General features: G+C 37.7%; 1 protein-coding gene across 4 annotated transcripts in view; it reads right to left on the bottom strand.

Annotated features, from left to right (window-relative positions):
* LOC114158692 (MAM domain-containing glycosylphosphatidylinositol anchor protein 2) overlaps positions 1–18984 on the bottom strand; it is a 201399-nt gene that overhangs the window by 83383 nt on the left and 99032 nt on the right. For 2 of the 4 annotated variants that reach the window (XM_028040436.1, XM_028040438.1), the window contains exons 4-6: positions 18572–18768; positions 14172–14307; positions 13364–13633 (exon numbers count right to left, since the gene is read on the bottom strand). In XM_028040436.1, coding sequence (XP_027896237.1) covers positions 13364–13633; positions 14172–14307; positions 18572–18768 — 603 coding nt within the window. The remainder of the gene's footprint in view (positions 1–13363; positions 13634–14171; positions 14308–18571; positions 18769–18984) is intronic. The other 2 variants (XM_028040437.1, XM_028040439.1) reach the window with 1 other exon arrangement.

Here is an 18984-nt window from a genome sequence, read left to right as displayed (position 1 = left end):
TGCTGTGATTGATTAAATACTGCATTCCACATAGATGCAGATGAAAACATAATCTATTGTTAATCTTTCTCCTTAGTTCAAAGTCTTACATTTATCCAGCCTATATTTGATGTTTAGTTCAATTTAACATTACTTATATTTATGCTTTAAAAGAAAGTTTGTGGTTTATTCGAATGCCATGAAGTTACATAATTCCTCTAAAAACACAAACTGTTTAATGGGCTAACATTGAAATGGCAACTTTTGATTTGAAATATGTCCGCATCCTTTTTTAATCATAATTTGACATTTAAACATGAATTCTAACAATTTGCGAGTTAATTGAAAAAAACTATATATATTTTTTTTCTTTAAATGAGAAATATTTTTTCCTCACCTGTTTTTTGCCTAAAGTTTCCACCTTTTGGCTATGCTCTTTGTAAATGCCCAGTCAAACACCTAAACAGACTGAATATTTTATACTATTATAATTCTTGTATATACAGTAAATGGGATATACAAGAATTGGGAATTTTCTATATACAGATACTAAATAGTCATGTTTGTGTATCTGCATTCTTTCTTATCGGCTGCTTTTCATTTGTAAATCTCTGGTTGGGGTTGTTAACTTCTTATCTTAGTGTTTTCATGTGTAAGCATCACACAAAGTATGACCTGCACAGTCAAGGTATTTGATAAATGTCTGTTCTCAAAGTCAGAACAGAATGACCGGAAATTGTCAGAACTGGTTACTCGGTGGAAGTTTCAGTTAATTATTGTGGAATAAAAGAACAGTTCATTCTGTCCGTGTGACTGTTTAATGTTTTCGTTTAAAACATGGTTTGGCTGCTCACTGCAGTGTGTTTTTTTTATTGTATGTTTTACTGTCTCTATGGCTGTGTCTCTCTTAAAAAAGGAGATTTTAATGAATGCTTATAGACTACAATGTTTAATCACTGAACTAAATCCCACATGTGAAACAGTGTTGTATGTATTCTTATTTGTATCTATTGGCTCAAAAGGCTGATGTATTGTTACACACACTGTGCTACTAAGATGTATGCTCAAAAAGAAAATGAAGTAAAAAAAAAAAACATGTTCTCAAACATTTCTACTCCAATTTGGTTTGCAAACTCTCTTTAAAACACAGCTCCTACTAAATGGAAAAGAGATGATTTTATCATAATGCATGCTGTATCGGTTCCAACGCTTGCATACTCTTCTAAAAAAAACAAAACAAAAAAAAACCTTACACCATGGAAGTCTTTTCATCTAGCAATTCCCAAGTGACATTATCATATTCAGTTTGGTAAAGGGAAAACAAAAACAAAACCCCCGTGTCAGATTTAAACACGGGAAATTGAATGTGCAAAACACATTGTGATGCCTGCCAAACTGCACACTGAAGGAGAGATGAGTGACACGCGCCTCCTTGGCATGATCTTCCCTCTCACTTTTGAAATCAGCGTCGGCAGGCAGAGAATCCTATTTCTGATGCATGGCAGATACAAAAATTGGAATCATGTCAACACTCAGCAAACCCTGACGCATTTATTTTCATTCCTGTACCCCTATATGTCTTTACACTGTCAGGCTTTTCTGTTCAACATTGATGTATGTAATTCAATAGTGCCTGCACGGAAAATGTGTCATTTAGTGTAATACAGTGTGTCACACATATATGTGACCTTTATGGAAACAAGAACAAATCTTATTACCACCAAACCGACATACCCCATTTTGGGTAAGCTGTACAGCACTGTGTACATCCACAGCATAATTTTCAATTTGCCTAAAGCTAACATACATGGGATAAGGTTAATGAGACAAGACAAAGTCCATAGTGGAAGCCATTAAGTAGGCATGTCTGGAAGGAAGCACATATTTTCTACTACAATGCATGTCAAAGGGAGCAAATATCCTGAGGCAGAGTTGCACACTCATTGTTCAGGCATGGCTGTACATCTTGACAGCTTGGAAAGGCGTTTCTATCTCAGTGACGGGCGCAGAAGAGTTAGTGGCCGCGTCACAAGGAAGCATTAGATTCAAATACACAGGCGGACTTGCACACCCACACAGCCCATCTTTCTAAGTCATTGTGCTGTTAGAGGTGACAGCGGATAAACATTTGGGTTAAGTTCTACCTTTCCTTTGCTTTACTGTTGTCAAAATGTTCCTCTCTGAGTGTAGGAGACTGTGCAACAACTACGTGTTGTAGAGTCACACAAGCAGTTCCCCAAAAAATTGTAATTCCTTTACAATGAATTTATTTGAATGTATTTTTTAAAAGCTGATATATCTTTCAACTGTCTATGCTATTTTTTGTGTTTACTCGCATAAAAAGCCAAGCATGTAACTTTATTTTTCTCTTTTATAAGTCTGGTTTGGGAAAAAAAGCAAAGAAATACTAATCTTGTATTCCTGTCCTTGCAAAGTTTCCATCTGGAGTCAGATTCAAGATACAATTTAGACTTCCACTCCCCATTAGACTTCCACTCTGCTTCTTGTGGTCATTTATCACTTTTCAATATAAACAAACACTGGAAATCACAATGGTATCATTATAATCAGAGCACAGAAGTTATAATTGATTAATATCACAATCTCCTCCATTTTCTATTTACTAGTAAAATATTGGGGAAAAATAAAACATTTTTATGTGAAATTGAGATTATTGCTCACTGACTGGGAGAGGAAAACAATAAATGCATGATATTTTCCATGTGCAGGATTTTTTTTAAATTGAAAATCACTTTCTAAAACTGCATGCAGATTATTTAGATACAAAAAAATACTTGCATTTTTACTTCACAACAATATTATACAACAATCTTGTTTCCTACTTTTTACAGAATATTCTTCCAGTGAATCAGCCTTCCTCATTTCCGCACACACCCACGGTGCACTCATGCATATTTTAGGATTCCTCCCTGTGTTCGCCACATTCCAAAAAATCCTTTTCTGCCACTTTAGTCAAGCATAAATAATAAATAGCAAGTAGGTATTCCTGTAAATCGACTACGCTTGTGTACACAGAGATAAGCGGGCATTACTTCAATTGGTTGTAATAAACATTTTCTGGCCTGATGCAAAGATTAAAATACTGTCTGTTCACTTATGCATTGGAAAAACGCAAAAGGATTATTTATTTTTTTTACTTTTACGTGAGGGATTTCGAAAAGCAGATGGGGAGGCTAGTGCTGAATTGGGCGACTTTATCTGGTGACGGTAAGTTGTCATTCCTCCCATTCGTGATACAGCAAGTCACATGAATCTTTAATAAGGACTCTGGTTGGAAACAGAACTTTCCCATTTGCTTTGGAGGTAAACTGTTTCCAACTACTCTTACACAATTTCTACAAAATCATAAATAATAGCTCATGTTGGCTGTATATTTCACTTCTATAGTCTGAGTTTACAGACATGTAGATGAACATATGCTGACTGTATGTAAATCCATCCAGTTTCCATAGACGCGCAGGCATGACCGCTTCCACATTTAAGCTGTATGACAGCAACAGCAGGGTTATTTACCAGCTTTGTTTCTAAGCCGTTTTCTAAGAAGTTCCTTTTCGTTATTGTCACAGCTTAAATCATCTTCTTACATGTGTAGCGAGGATCAGGGTGCTACCGGTGGATTTTATGATACAACTGTGTGCATTTATGTCTGCAAATTCTGTGTCAGAATCTCAGACAGCAGTGTACTAAGTAAGATGACGGGTGTTTTGTTGTGGGAATGCTGAGAATTAGCTCCACTCTCATATGCTGAGCACATATTAAGATAGCTGGAACTTAAAGCCTGAAGGTTCAGAAATGTACTAGGTGTTTTGGGTTTGGTCACTAAGAAAGGCCTTATTCTTGCACATTTTTAAGTTAAGCCAAATACATAGACTAATATGTCATTCTGATCTGGACGTGATCAATGACGTGTAAGAGAATTACAAATAAAATTGGATTTATTTTTGTTGCTATTGATGTTTTCCCCATTGTTCCAAAACACATGAAGCATAATTAAGCCATGCTTTGTAGGTTAATAGTTTTTAAAGTCTTACAATCTCACTGGAAGAAGTGTGAAACAAGGCCTAATTTACGCCCAAGTCATGCTGCAAACCTGTGCTGAAAGAAACACATTACACATTTTCATTACTATTAGTGACATTTGAGCGTTATTTTGAATGACGTCGTGCACACGCACACACACACACACACACACACACACACACACACTTTGGGATGTTGCCTCTGCTTCAAATATAAATAATTAATGACCTCTAAGAGCAAGAGGGTTTGACTGCTGTTTTCTTTTATTATTGTTCCTAGATAGAAATCAGGATTGCTTAAAATCTGTATCAGTAGGTGAAAGCTTAACAAAATGTCCCAACTGGAAATCGGCCAAAAAAAGCCTAATCAGTACAGCTTTAACAAACACCATAAAATAGTGTCATAAAAGTGATAGCATGCACTTTCTGGGCTTTTTTATTTGAACACAAAAGAACTAGAAAACCTTTTCAGTAAAAGTCAAACATTTAGGCTGTTAAAGTTTGATTATTAGCCTCCTATTTGTAACAGCAACTTTGGTCTTTAAGGGTTGATGGGTTATTGTATTCATTATTTAGGATCGCCTCTGACCTTAGCATGTTTTCTTCAAAGCTTACATCTAATGCGAGTTATCCTGTACCAATATTAAGTCTGAGAAGCCTTGTTTGCAGTGTGGCGTTTCTGTTTGCATAGTAATTAACATAATTTTAGCATTGTGGAAAGTATAATGTCACTGATTCTAAAGCCTAAACCATGCAGTATACACATGTCCAAAGAAAGTATATTTTCGATGAATTTTGAAATCTGTTACACTTTTCTCTACTCACCGAATCATTCAAAAGAATCAAACATCCACTGCAGGGACTACAGTCTTCACTGTAACATGAAGTGGTGAAATGGTGCCTGTTTTTGTCCACACTTTTGCACTGTATGTTTCCTTTTTTCCCTGCTTCTGCCAGAGAGGTTGCATGCAGTTCAACCGTGATGCTGCGATTATTCGAGGTATTCTGCCGGATCATTTCCATACTTAATACAGTGTCCCTGTTTTCTTCCTTTTACTGTAAACTGAAAGGCTTTGTGCCCGTGGAAAGCTTTTTGAATCCTCCATAGCTTTAATAGCCTCTGGGAATAATGGATGGCCTGTACATGAAAAGCACTGATTTTCTTACAAAGAGAAAACCTAAAGTTGAGGTCTTTTTCAGAGAGCTTGTGTCACATGAAAGGATTACAATAGCACATCGGGGAAGTAAAGCAGCCCCTTACACACAAGTAACAATAAAAACACGTCAAGAGTAATGAAAAAAAAAAAAGCGTCACAACATGCATACAGGTTTTCGCCTTCAGTCTCACTTTTGTACTCAAGTACACCCCAGTTCATATGTTCTATTGATGATTATCTTCTCTGTCAACCCATCAATACTTTAAAGCAACATACTGCATTTCTCATCTTAGGTATCGGCTCATGGAGCTGAAGTTGTCTCTCAAAGCCAGTAGGATGACTGTGCAAAACGCTCGTCTCATCTGCTCGGCTCAAGGTTGCTCACAAAAAAAAGCGGCGTGGCCATCGGAGTTGATCAAAACACAAGGCATTCAAAGCACCTTTAATTTTTTCTCCTTTTTTCAATCCACGGTCCTCTTATTAACAACGCAACCCCCAGCCTCTGGACTTTTACATTACCGAGACCAATTGCGTGTGTCTACTCTTTGGTTGGGAGGAAAATGTTGGAAAACGCTTCTAAAAACTCATCTAAACTCCACAGATTTTCTGAAGGCCAATAGGATGGGAGACAGAAATGGTTTTCTCAGTTCTGGAACTCAAGACATTACCGTAAATTATACAACATGATAGCAGTTTATTATACCAGTGTAGGGGTGTGCACATGTGTGGGTGTGTGCAATTGGCTGTGTCTGCATTAGTAGCTGGAAATGGCTGGCTTTGGTGTAGAAACTCCATACCTGCCTTTGTAAGGAACTCCTCGAGGAGCAGTCATGGAAATCTGATGACGGCGCTGCAGTGTTTGATTTTCCATCTTTGATAGCTGCACCATATCTCATTTCGCCTCATCACACAGAGGGAAAATGCGCTGCTTTGCAAAAGGATGGAAAGCAGAAGCAGGTAGTCTGCTGCGTGTGCACACAGAAAGGCAAACACCAAATCCAGCTGGCTATTTTGACACCGTCTATAGCTGATTCTCTCTCTGTTAATCAGTTCTTCATTTCAGTTTTGCCTGGTTTTATGTGATATGCAACCAAAAAGAAAAGAGCAACCAGGCCACAGCATTTTCGAGGGAGATATCTCACAAACTGCTGAAGAATAGACTGACAGGGTAAAGCAGGGTGGTGACCTGTGTTTGAAGACGTGTTGCAGACCCTTAATCCATAGAAAGGATCTCGTCAGCGGGGTGATGTGATGCCAGGGGCCTGCTGGGCTGGCTGTGGAGATGGCCAAGGCCTAGAAGGCACTCTGGCTGGTGTGACAGTATGGCCAGAGAGGCTACCATCTGCTGGGGAGAGATGTGTGTTTCCACACACACGGCCCCCTTTGGCAACAGCAGTTTGCTGGGGCTTCTCAAGGACCAGAGAGGAGCATAACCAGCTGAGATAAGCAGTGATGAGGCCACAGGGTGACCCTGCTAAACATGCAAATTGAACTGTGCCCAGCAGAGCCGAATGATTAGGTTTTTCATGTACACATGGGGCATATCAGCTCATGAGCACCGGATGATGACCTTCCATGTGAACATGTGCTTACAATATTTAACAGTTTTAGCAATCACAGGAGCAACCCAACAAACTGAACATTTATGCAATGAGCACATAAATGGTGCCTCCCTGGCATGCACAAACATTCCTTTTTGAGAATGTTTGAGTTTGAGAGAAAACTTATCCCTAAAAAAAGGCCACACATAAACTTCATCAAACTTTATTGTTGCTGTGTAGATAAGCAAAACATGTTTTTAAAAACAATGCTGCAGAGTCCTGACTTGAATCTAATCGCTAATCTAATCGCAAATGTAAACAACGACATCTCAGCGTGTAGGCTTTATTTGCACTTTTCATACCTTTCCTTCTTTTTCATGGTTTTTGTGGCTATTTAAAAATGCCAGTGTCTATTAAAGAACTACAAGATGTCCAGACATTTGAAATCTCCTGTTAAAACGTTCAAGATTATTTTTAAAAACTTTTCTGAACTCAAGTCAGTTATAAATTACATTTTAAATTCTTCAAGATTAAAGTTAACATTGTCACACATGGGGTTTATACATTTGACAGCTCTTTGTTATTACTTCAAAAAACAATATAAGAAAGGCAAATATGTTGAAAATTAAATAAAAGACACACCCTGGAGACATAAATGTCTGTTCAGTTACGTTTTTCTTTTTTCCCCAACTAATCTAAACCAGCAGAACACCCAAACCAAATTCCAGGATGTTTGCATTTGGCAGTAAGGGTTGCAAAAAAAACTTAGAAAAATAAATGTATGAGTGATTGATCTATATCTCAAAATCTAAGTTCAGCTGTTAAATCTAAAAGTGTTGCTTCTTTATACAAATTTACCTTGCAAACAAAAGCATGTGGATTAGAAATGACCACATTTTACAGTATTAAAGGAAAATTTATGCAACACATTCCAGCTAGCTCACAGCTGACAAACAGAATTCATAAGGTTGTTTTTCTGCACAGAAAAAGACGTTAAAAGTTGGAACTTGACAAAAGTCCCCCACTGTGCTTTTACAGCACAGTGGGAAATAGAAAAACTATTGTTAAAAACACAAGTAAAAAACAGTCCATCTGTATTTAGAGAAGTCCTCCCCCCACCCAATACAACAAGACCACCCCACTGAGGTTGTAAAAGATGCGTTTTTCAGCACCCAAGTGCTGCAGAATGCTTCAGATGGAAGAAGCTGTGCTGATGTTTGGACCTACGTTTAAAGTGTTTATACCTTAGTGACCATTATTATCTGGCCTGATGTGTCTGTGTTTAATTTTGCCTCTTTTGTTGTGTGGGTGGCAAATGAACTATTGCTGTCATTAACATTATCTTGTCTGTCTTTGTTTTCTTTTCTTTAGTGGCACATTGGATCCAGGACCCTGTGCTTAGTGCTGTCTCTTTTCTGAAGGAAGCCATAAATAAGCCATCGCTGCCTAAAACAATGTAAACCTCTTTACATCCTATAAGCTAAGTGTTTCTATGATGGAGCTTCTTTCCTAGATGGAGCCACAAATGGAGCGATTGTTGCCATTAACTTGTGCTTGTGGAGCTTTACTTTTTCCTGGTTCTGTGGGTTCCGTCTTCTCAAACCCCAGTAAGTCATATCAGATGGCTGCTCAAACTGAACCCGCTTTTCTTCAAGGTTTTTCCTGCTAGGAGAATTGTTCCTCTCCACTGTCACCACATGCTTGCTCAGGAGGAAGTGCTGCTGACAAGTTGACATCCTCTTTCATAAAACACTCAAAGTCAAATGTCTCTGCATTTCCTGAAAGGACTGCATTGGTAGGGGGCTCAAATCAAACAGCCACTGTTAAAGCTCTGAGCTGCCAAGCAAGGCTCTCTGTCAGTAACAACTGATTCATGTACGGATTAGCCAGCTCTAAAGGACGAAGGTACGATGCAGAATGTGCTACTAGTTTATCTAGGAATTAAGGAATAAATACACAATGGATTTTGTTCAATTTTGGTTCCAAATGATCACAAAAAGAACCTTGGATACTTGCACACCTTCTGTTGTGTGAGTATCCATTTTTCTTGTAACATCTTCCAACCACTGAGGCACGCGATCAGCCTCTACCTGATCAACTCTAAATTAACTCTAGTTTACACCTGTTTTGGTTTCATAGTGCCGGCTTGATTTTTAAAAACTTTTTTGTGGGCTACATAGATGACTTGTTTAGTCAGAGTCAGAGATATTTTAAGGTTTTATGAAACAGTAGTTTTATAAAAGAGGCAGGCCACTTGTTGTATTCAGCTGTTCTTCCTTAAAAGTGTTTTTTTTTTTACTTGCATTACAAAACCAGATGACTGTGAGCTGTATTATATTTACACTTACAGTTGAACATGAGTGGATTTCAATCTGATTAAACGCCACAATGCAAAAACATAAAATATTACCAAGTATTTTTATCTAGTTTCCTGGACAAATATCTTATTACACTTGTGTTAAGACAAAACTAGCTTAAAAGTAGCTTTCTAGCAAATATAAGAGCTTGTTTTAAGCCAATAAAATTCGAACATTATTAAAAAAGAACTAGTTTCATCTGCAGATTCTTTTTTTCTTATAACATGTGGAAAAACGTCTTGTTTTCTACATTTTCTTTTTACTTGTTTGGAGAAAGTTATTTTTTGCAGCACAGGATTTCATTGGAATACAGTGGATTGATTTGAAAATTGTCACAATGCTATATATTAAGAGATGAGTTGGACTTGTTTGTCTTTCACCTCATTAAGGTACCTTGAGCTGAGATCTGATGTAATGTGGCTCTCTATGAATAAACATATTTGAAATAAATGAGAAGTTTATATTTAGATATAATTCTACACTTATTTCTGCGCTTCTCTGACATCTGACAGCTCATCAGCCAAAAATAAAATGATCCAGAGATCTATCAGGACATGTTAAATCCACCTCCTGTTATTTAGTGATGCCAAAAATTCCCCTTTTTTGACAGCTCTTCGTTTGTTTGTGTCTAATAGGTAGCCCACCTGACATACAAGTAGAATAAGAGTCTGTTTTCTTAATGACATTTATGGAGCTCAGTGCATTTTCATTTGACATCAAAAACTACTTTCCAGAGAGGTTTCTGTATGCATTATGTCATCTCACTACACCCCTAAGTGACTGTCTACTCTGCTGTCAATGTCACAACAAAAGTAACGATTCATCGATGTGGAGAAAATTTCCCCAATTTATGTTTTCTTTTTACTGATCCTCAATTTCCTTCGACACGTATCGATAAATTGTGTCATTTCAGGATCGCCTCCCCTCCTGTCTCAGCTCACTTTAGTTTGCTTCCCTCTCCACTTTCCTATGAGATAAGTAATGACTTACTGATTTGGAAATACATAGGACACAATATATTGCAGCTTGTTAATTCATCTCTCCACCTCCTGCGGCACGTTTTTGACATTTAGTTTGACTTTTCGCGCTGAACTGCTCAGCAAAACTAAAGTTGTAGAGTGCTTTGACGCTTTTAGATCGTGCAAGGTTAACATCACAATGATCAATCAGGAACGCTTGTACCTTGATTTTGTAGTTATGTAATCCAGGGAGATATAAGGGAGCCGATATTATATTAATGAAGCCAAATGCTAGCAGCCTGTATGAAAGGGATCCTTGTTTTTCCTTAAAGCAGCACATAAAAAAAAAATCTGTGCCTGCTTATCTTGCTAATCTCTTAGTCAATCGGAATAATGCATATCGGGCCTGTTTAATGTTTAACAGTTTCAACGCTCCAACAGCTTTATTCAGATCTGTCAAATCAGCAAGTGCATATTCAAAAGTCATGTATATTTCAAGTTGCTGCGATTTCTTGATGATATTCAACAGGATGCCGTACGAGTGCCATTTTCAGCTCCAGATGTGGGATATTTATTGCAGCGATTGCCAACAGTCAGCACGCTCTGACTTATTTGCTCCCATGTGACACCTGACATCTTCTCTTTGATATAAGCCGCTCAGTTCTTAAGTCCTCGGCTGTGAGAGCACTTTCACAATACTGAGAGGCAGTTTATCTGTGGGTGGGTTGAGGGGGTGAGGAGGGTGTTGGGAATGATTTGTGAGGGATTTGATTTTCATCCGTCTCACTATATGGCTGCATAAATAAAAGCCTACAAACAGGCTGAGCACAGAGGCGACCTGATGATGGAGCTGTAGCATAATGTCTGCGGTGACTGGAGAAAATGGCGTGAAACTTCCATTTGTGAGCTTGTCTGCTGAGTTGCGATTTAAATAAGCTCATCTGGGTGCATGAGATTCTCTCTAGAAAGTTAAAATGCTGAACAAAACACGTCTTTTGCCTTAAGGTTCCAGCTTTAATGACATTTTCTTTGTAGGGTTTCTAGAAATTAATACATCTCTCGATTCATCTTTTACACAATGGGAAATAAACGCCTAGTCACACACACTTTTCTCTCAAGCTTAAAGTGCCTTGTACCCCTAAACCTTTTCTCATTTTGACAATATATTTTATTAGGATTTTATTGCAAGTGCGTAATCGTAAAGTGGAAGCAAAACATGTTTTTGTTTTAGTTTTAAAGCAATAAAATGACACACATCTGTATTCTCTCCCTCAGAGTCAATATTGTGTAGAACCACCTGTCTTTGTGACTATAAGTTTTTAGGGTAAGTTTACATCTACAGCAAGAAATTTTTGCCATTGAAAAATGGCAGGTATTTGGATTGGATGTAGCGCCTCTGTAAATAGCAATTTTCAAGTCTTCTCAATTTGATTCAAGTTTAAAAGACCATTTTGTTGTTTGTCTGGCTGCTTGATTAGGTTCGCTCTCCTGCTGGTGGCGTGAACCTCTTACACTCTAGTTTTTAGAGCCTCTAAAAGGTTTTCCTTAATGGCTGTCCCCGAGTTTCATTAATCTTCCCATCAGCTCTGACCAGCTTCCTTGAACAACATCCCCACAGCATGATGCAGCCATGACTAATGATTGCTAACACACCTTTGAGGTCTTCACAGAGCAGCTGTATTTACACAGAGCATAAATTACACACAGGTGGACTCTGTTTACTAATTAGGAAGCTGCTGAAGGCTATTAATAAAAATGCAAACCACATTTTCAAATATAAAACTGCTTGAAAACTACATACATCACACTCTGTTGATCTATCACGTAGAATCCCAAATAAAATAGATAAATTCTTTTTGTTTTGTAGCGGAATAATTATATTCCGCTACAAAAGTATCGCTACTTTTGCAGTGCGGTGTTGTAGCTCAAAAGCTGATTACTTTGTGTGATTCTTTGTAAAATTGTGTGCAGTTTGCATGGCAAAAGTTTTATGAATTGTTGTTAACATGAAGTGCCAGGCTCAAGACTGGTAATCCATAAACTGTCACAGTAATAAACAGCTACTTCTCAAGAAACAATGATTGTTTCGGTAATGAGCGATAGGCAGGATCTTCTGCTGCTGATGTCTTTCAGGTGGAGGCAGCAGGGAAAAATATATATTTTTTCTGATAATGACCAAACAGCCGCAAATGACCTTAGACCTGCTGTTTTCCAGTAAACTGGCACTTCAGTCAGTGAATTTAATTAAGAGGTTCATGCTTGTTGTGCTCTTCCATTCTGTTCGACGATTCACCAGTAACTAAAGAAGTAATGAACACATGTATCTGAAAGGAGATTTTTTACAAGAAGTGCTGAAAAAACTGTGAATGGAATAAAATACAAGGAACAAATGGATATGTTACAGAAGTCACATTGAGGTGCTCTTTTTACCTTACATTTGGTGAGGTAATTGTATACAATTTTCTCCAGCAAGATTATACATCTTACCTAATTTTTCCCCTACCTTTGTTGTTAGGTTACCTTTCTGTAAAACACTATACTGTAAGAGTCTGGTTTTGCAGAAAGATCAGTGGTCTTTCTGTTTTTGTTGATTTTGGCAGAGAAATTAAAGGAAAAAATCATAACACACATACTTATTTTTTTAAACAATTATTTTCTAGCTCCCCAGCTACAAGAATTTCTACCAGAACTCCTACATTAATGTAATTCATAATATTTTGAATGTTAAATCGTACCATTGTACTATTTTCCTAATTAGTACAAAATTAAAAAACATTTTTCTATTTATTTTACCCTGCAGACATACTGAAGAGATAATAGTCTACATTCCCCTCTCCCTGGGGTGCCGTGCTGAAGCCTTTACTAAACCCATGACTTCCAGATATTGATCATTTTAGTCCTAAAAATACTTCCTCAATTCTTCACTTGTTCACATCTACAAAGTACAAAAAATTCGTGGTGTCTTAATACTTTTGCACAGCACATTTGCACATACAAAAAAAAGAATAAATACATGGCTATAAAATAAAAATATTCAACCAATAAGCTACTTCAGTGTAATTTTAATTTGAGTACTTGCAAAAAAGGCTGTCTGGTGGTAAATCATATAAACAATGATATTTAAATCATGATCTTATAGCCAAATTGCACAAACTTTGCTCTATGTTGATCGTTTTTGCAACTACTAAATAGGCATGAATGACTTATAGCATCACTTTTCAGCATTGTTTGATGTTTGATGTCCTAATCTGCAGCAACAACCCATTTTGCTTAATGGCTTAATCATACTTCCAACATTGAATATTCCGACAGGCGACCATGCTTTCCTACCTCGCACCACGATGGTGGTGGACTTCTTGGCCGGATTTCCCACGTTGTTGCTGGCCACGCAGCTGTAAACCCCGGCTTCGTCCGAGGTGATGGCGGGCAGCGTGAGCGTGCCCCCCTTCCCTATGCTTCTCTGCGGCAGGCTGTCGTTGCTGCTGACCCAGGTGAGGATGGGGGACGGCTCCCCTCCTGTGGAGATGCAGACCAGCGACACGGTCTGACCAGGATTAACCACGATTGGATCCTCCACCAGAAGTTTGATAGATGGAGAAGCTGCAGAAAGAGTACAGTCTCATGTCTACAGGTAGCAATGCATTTATGAAAATATTTTATTTTATTTAAGTTTTTTTTTAAAGGCCATAAATCAGAGATGCACCAAGAAATCAACATTTCACGTTAACTAGATGACGTTCGGGTTCAAACATAAGTAATATTTTTCTGATCAGTATTTTATAGTGCCAAAAATTTTCAATGATTCATTCAGACTGTGGGAAAATGAGAGAAAGCAAGACTTTTACAAGATAACAGAAGGTGTATATATATATATATATATATATATATATATATACATAAAATAATAAGTAGTATGCAAACAAATCACTCATCCATGTGTTAAGTTGACTTTATTTGCACATAAGAAAACATGAAAACACAACGGTTAAAGAAAAGATACATAAAAATGTAAAGGGAATTAACTAAAACTATTACAACAGATCTAATCTAGAAGACTTTAAAAGCAATCAACTAACAATAAATGATGTGACAGACAAACAAAGAAATATTTAACTAAAAGAATGACCTTGTTCTCTACCTGTCTTATTGGTGAGTCCGAAGATAACGCTGCGGTCAGGAATCCCACACACATTTCGGACAGAGGCGATGCAGCTGTAGTTGGCGTAATCTTGAGGACGCAGGTTCTTCAACTTCAGGATCTTTGTTTCCCCCTGCAGCTCAGACCAAACCAACACTGGTATGCAAATATGTGCAAAAGCATCATCCTAATTAAAAGCAGGAATGCTGCAAAAAATAGATCTGGGGAGGCTATGAAAAAGGCCTAACAGCTCCAGAGTAAGGTCAGCGACATGAATATTTATAAAGCTTTAACAAAGACAAAGGGGGAGAGGAAAAAAGAGCAGAATTCAAGCACATTACTGTTGCACTGAAATAAGAATTATGCGGATACTTTATTTTAAATGAAGAAAGAAATTTGTCAGCTCGGCTGCTATCAGCGAGAGGATTACTCCACAGAAAAGGCTCCTGCAGTATTTTCACAGCAGAGCTACAGAAATATGCACGGGCTCAGTGGGGGATCTCTCCACAGAAATGACTATCTCATTGAGAATATGTGTTTGATTCCAACTGGGCCTGTCAGCCACAAGCCTCGCCCTAAAGGTTAGGATGAGGATGTAAAACCTTTGATATGGCTGACTCCAGCGTGTGGGTGAAAGGACGAAGAGAGGATTAAAACATGACTCAGACACATGCTGCAGCGGCCCAGAAAATATGGCAATCACTGGTGTCTTTTAGACCCTTTCATATCCACAGAAACCGAAGGGTGACTTAATTGTGCCACATTAGCTACGGACCTCACATTCCTCACCCTTTCTCTGACTGTCACTTTCCTCTGCTTTGAAGCAGATGTCAGGGGATGAGGGAGGTAGTAATGTAGAAATGGTTAAGGTAGAAATGAAAGGCAGAGAGAGGAAGTTGCAGGGAAGGAAACTTTCTTCATAAAAATAAGGGCCAAATAGATAAATAAATAGAAACACAAAGTAATTTTTCCAAAAGCGGACTTGTGAAATGGGATGATCTAATTGATGGGAAGTCTGAGCACTATGGAAACAAAATGGCTCCATCACCATGGAGAGAAATTATGAGGGCACTTCAATGTTGAGTTCAGTGAAAAATGTTCCAGTCTATTTTTCATTTAAGTGTGTTAGTTGAATTTGAGCTAGATTTAAATCCAGTCAAAAAGTTTTTTCAAGCAACAGAAACAAGAAAGACAGGTACAACAGTGTTGAAGGGGTGGATTGGGATAGTGGTACCAAAATTTAAGAAAGGGGAACAGAGAGTGTGTTCCAATTATTAAGGGAACATACTTCTCAACCTCCTTGGGAACGCTCATCTGGGGTCTCGAGAGAGGAGGCTGGTTGTCGGACATTGGACCCAGGAGGAGCGATGTGGCTTTTGTCCTGGCTGTTGGCAGTGGACATGATCTTTACCCTCACAAACTCGCTGAGGGAGTCGTGGGCTTCTGGCCATAAGTTTTGACATTTTGATTTTCAGACAATGCTTTATTAGGTCTGTACTGAAAAAAATTAGCTTAAAATCTTAAGTCCCACATCAGCGTATGTTGAGATGAGATGATGTTCTACTTTGGTTTCTTAGAAAATTTTGCTAGGACTTCACAGAGTGGGCAGAAAAGCAGAAAAGCACCTGTAGGATCAATTATCTTAAACATCATGGAGATGATACAGTAGAATTGTTTTTGTCGCCACATAGTATATGCGAAAGTAAACACTAAGTGAGAAGTGAGTTATAATGAAGCTATTCACTGAAAATTAATTATAGGAGCTTTGGTAAAAACTGCTAAAGAAAATGGTATCTTTGACGTTGGATCTTTACCAGCTACCGGTCTTGAACATTTTAACAGTATGTACAAATATACTTAAGAAATCCAGAATATTTGATTCAAAAATGAGTGAGAAAGAAAAAAAATAACTTACAGCAGCACAAAGTAGAGGGTTTCTTCAGTAAACCTACAGCTCTGGGCTGAAGTTTTATTATAGAAACTAGTTCTCTGTAGTGAATTTAAAATACAATACCTGCATGTTTCTAACATCTTTGGGAGTCTAACACATGTGGAACGTTGAGGATAATGCAAAGCAAATGAAAGAATAGTTGAAGGTAAGAGTTGGAAAAATAAACTTCACAGGAAATCTACTTTCCTGGGTCCTGCACCTGTCTGTGGGACATGATGCTGAAAACATTTATATGAGCAAATTACTTGGAGTTTAATCAGGTCATATTTGGAGCTGGTCTCACAAACTCCTAATCTCTGTGTTTTAGGTTGTGCTCCAATTTCCAGACCCAATTAGGGTACTAATAGTGGGGTAATAGGAAGGATGGTGCGCAGATGGGATGAGTGTTATTTGAGGCCCAATAGTGCAGCTTCTTCATTCTGCTTCACTCACTCTATTAGTTAACACCCATCTTTCTTCATATGAGCCAAACATAATTTTCACTTCCTTTTCCTCCCTTTCTTTATTTCCTAAGCCTCTTTTCCGCTCCATTTTTTTGTTGTTGTGCAGATTCACATTCTCACTGATGCAGACTTCCAAGTACGTATCAAATCACATTTAACTCAATCTATTGAAAAACTACAATACCTTCACAAGTGATGGAACAATCTCAATCAGCTCTTTGTCGACTGCAGAAAATCCTTTTTGGAACAAAGCTTTTCTGTTTCAGACTGCATAGAAAATACACTTGCTCAACCACTTGCCTGATTGTGATGGAAACCCAACTCACAAATATGCATGTAAACCATGAAATCTAGCATTGCTTTTCAGAAGGTTCACTAAGGCAAGTTCTGCTGTCCCGTCTGTGAGGTTAGTTGTGCATGAGGTAGAAAGTTGAAAGGGAAAAAACTACAATTACTCCATTTTCCTAATCTATGAGATACTCTGCTGATTTGATAGTTATGAACAAAGACTTGCCCATGAGTGTAGTGACAATGCAGATTATTGGTCTATGCTTATAATATGATGTTCGTAAACTATTTACTCTTAGTCTATATTTTAGCCTTTTCTTTAGTTGCCTGTTCAATGGGATTGGAATTTCATAGCAAGTAATAATCATAGATGCCTCTGAAATCGCTTTATGAGCTGAACTTAATCTAATGTTTGTGTTTACTGGCACAATCTATAAATGTGCTGTAAACACAATATTTTATTCCATATTTGTCTTTTGTGAGAGAAGAAATCAATAACCGCAATGCTCTATGAGCACATAAAGTATCTGCCACAAATACTCTTCCTTGAAAATAGAGATGAATTTCACAAGACCGACAAAAGCTGAAAAAAAAAACACAACACTATTTTTTTACCATTAGGTATTTCAGCTGTAATAAAAAATGTCTTAATACTAACATGTGCCTTGGTAAGCATCCAAAATTCGCTTTGAAGCAGCAGTTATCTTTAGAAATTGTTATCCATATTGACAAAGTATAATTTCTTTCTGCCTGTCAAAATTATTTTTAGTATACTGCTATTCTACTTTTTGAGTATAAATGCTAAGAAGTATACCAGATTTGTCATGCTATCCATTTAATTTTAGACAGCTTAAGACATAAGTCCAAAAAGTTAATTCTATATTCACTCAACATATGCCTTTTTTATTCTGCAATATAAAACAGGTCTTAATGAGCTGAAATTATCCGAAAATGTTTCAGTAGTGAGGTTATCTCGACTGCTAGACATCCTTTGGTGGAACATAAGGAATCTTAAGTTCCCAAAAGAAACAAGATATTCCTGTACGACATCACTTTTTTTTTCATGTTTCGGGTTTTTTAAAAGAAATATTTTTTGAGCTTGAAAATCCTTTTATCAAAAACAATGTGACTGCGACTGCCAAAAACCCTGAAATTCAAGAGTTGGAAATGCTGTTAAAATGTCAAATGCTACCAGCATGGCATCCTAACTAGAATGTACAAAACAGAAGTCTAAAAACAGAAGGCTGTTATGCACTTGGGGACAAAACACCATCCGAAACTGTGGAAAAGCTTCTGGCAGTTTGTGGTTTCTTCCCACACTATGCGTTACATACTGTACAAAGAGGAGCTTTGGGCAGAAAACATTACTAAGGACAAAGCTACAAAAACAACTTGTGTTACCAAAGCTTTCTAAGGAACACTTAGGTACACTTAGATTAGGTACTAATCATGGTCACTGTGATGGGGGTTCTTTGTTAGGGTTGGAATAATAGAACAGACTGAAAATATTAAAAAGCAGGGGAATAAAAGCAGTGGTTAGGTTGACTATCTAGTTCCAACTATAGGTAAGGAATGATTACAAAACTACTCATAATTTTAATTAAAAACAAATAAAAAAAGAAAAGAAAAAGTCAAGGTTAGTAAAACCTTAACAGTGATCCTTCTGAAACTAGCTTTAATTTAAGACAAACCACCACACCACCTTCCCCCTATCTTACCTGTGTGAAAAACGGCTCATAAATCTCCACACCCTTGTCGGATCCCTGTGTCAAAACTTCCCTCCCACGATGCCAGCTGTAGCGGACGGGCGGATTGGAGTTGGCCACACAGCGCAGGAATACAGTCCTCTCATAGTAGAACTGCTCCTTTGCTTCTCCTATACTCTGGTGAACCGTAATCACCGGATTATCGAGGTCTGTTGGAGGAGCAGACAGACATCAGAGAAAGCATTTAATAAAGACTTATCTTTGAACTGGGGGAGTTTATTTGTTACATTAACACAGAACATGTAGACATGTAAAGATGGGGACCAGTTTGCTTAAAAAGTGTAAAGGCCTTAAAGCAAATAATTATTTGGGCATAATAAATGTAATCAGCAAAGTCTTGAGTTCTTTTAATGTCTCTCCTCAGT

Source organism: Xiphophorus couchianus, chromosome 15 (assembly GCF_001444195.1).
Source record: "Xiphophorus couchianus chromosome 15, X_couchianus-1.0, whole genome shotgun sequence".
In the NCBI taxonomy this organism is placed as follows: Eukaryota; Metazoa; Chordata; class Actinopteri; order Cyprinodontiformes; family Poeciliidae; genus Xiphophorus; species Xiphophorus couchianus.
The sequence above is the reverse complement of the archived record's forward strand: the minus strand, read 5'-3'. Positions and strand labels throughout refer to the sequence as shown.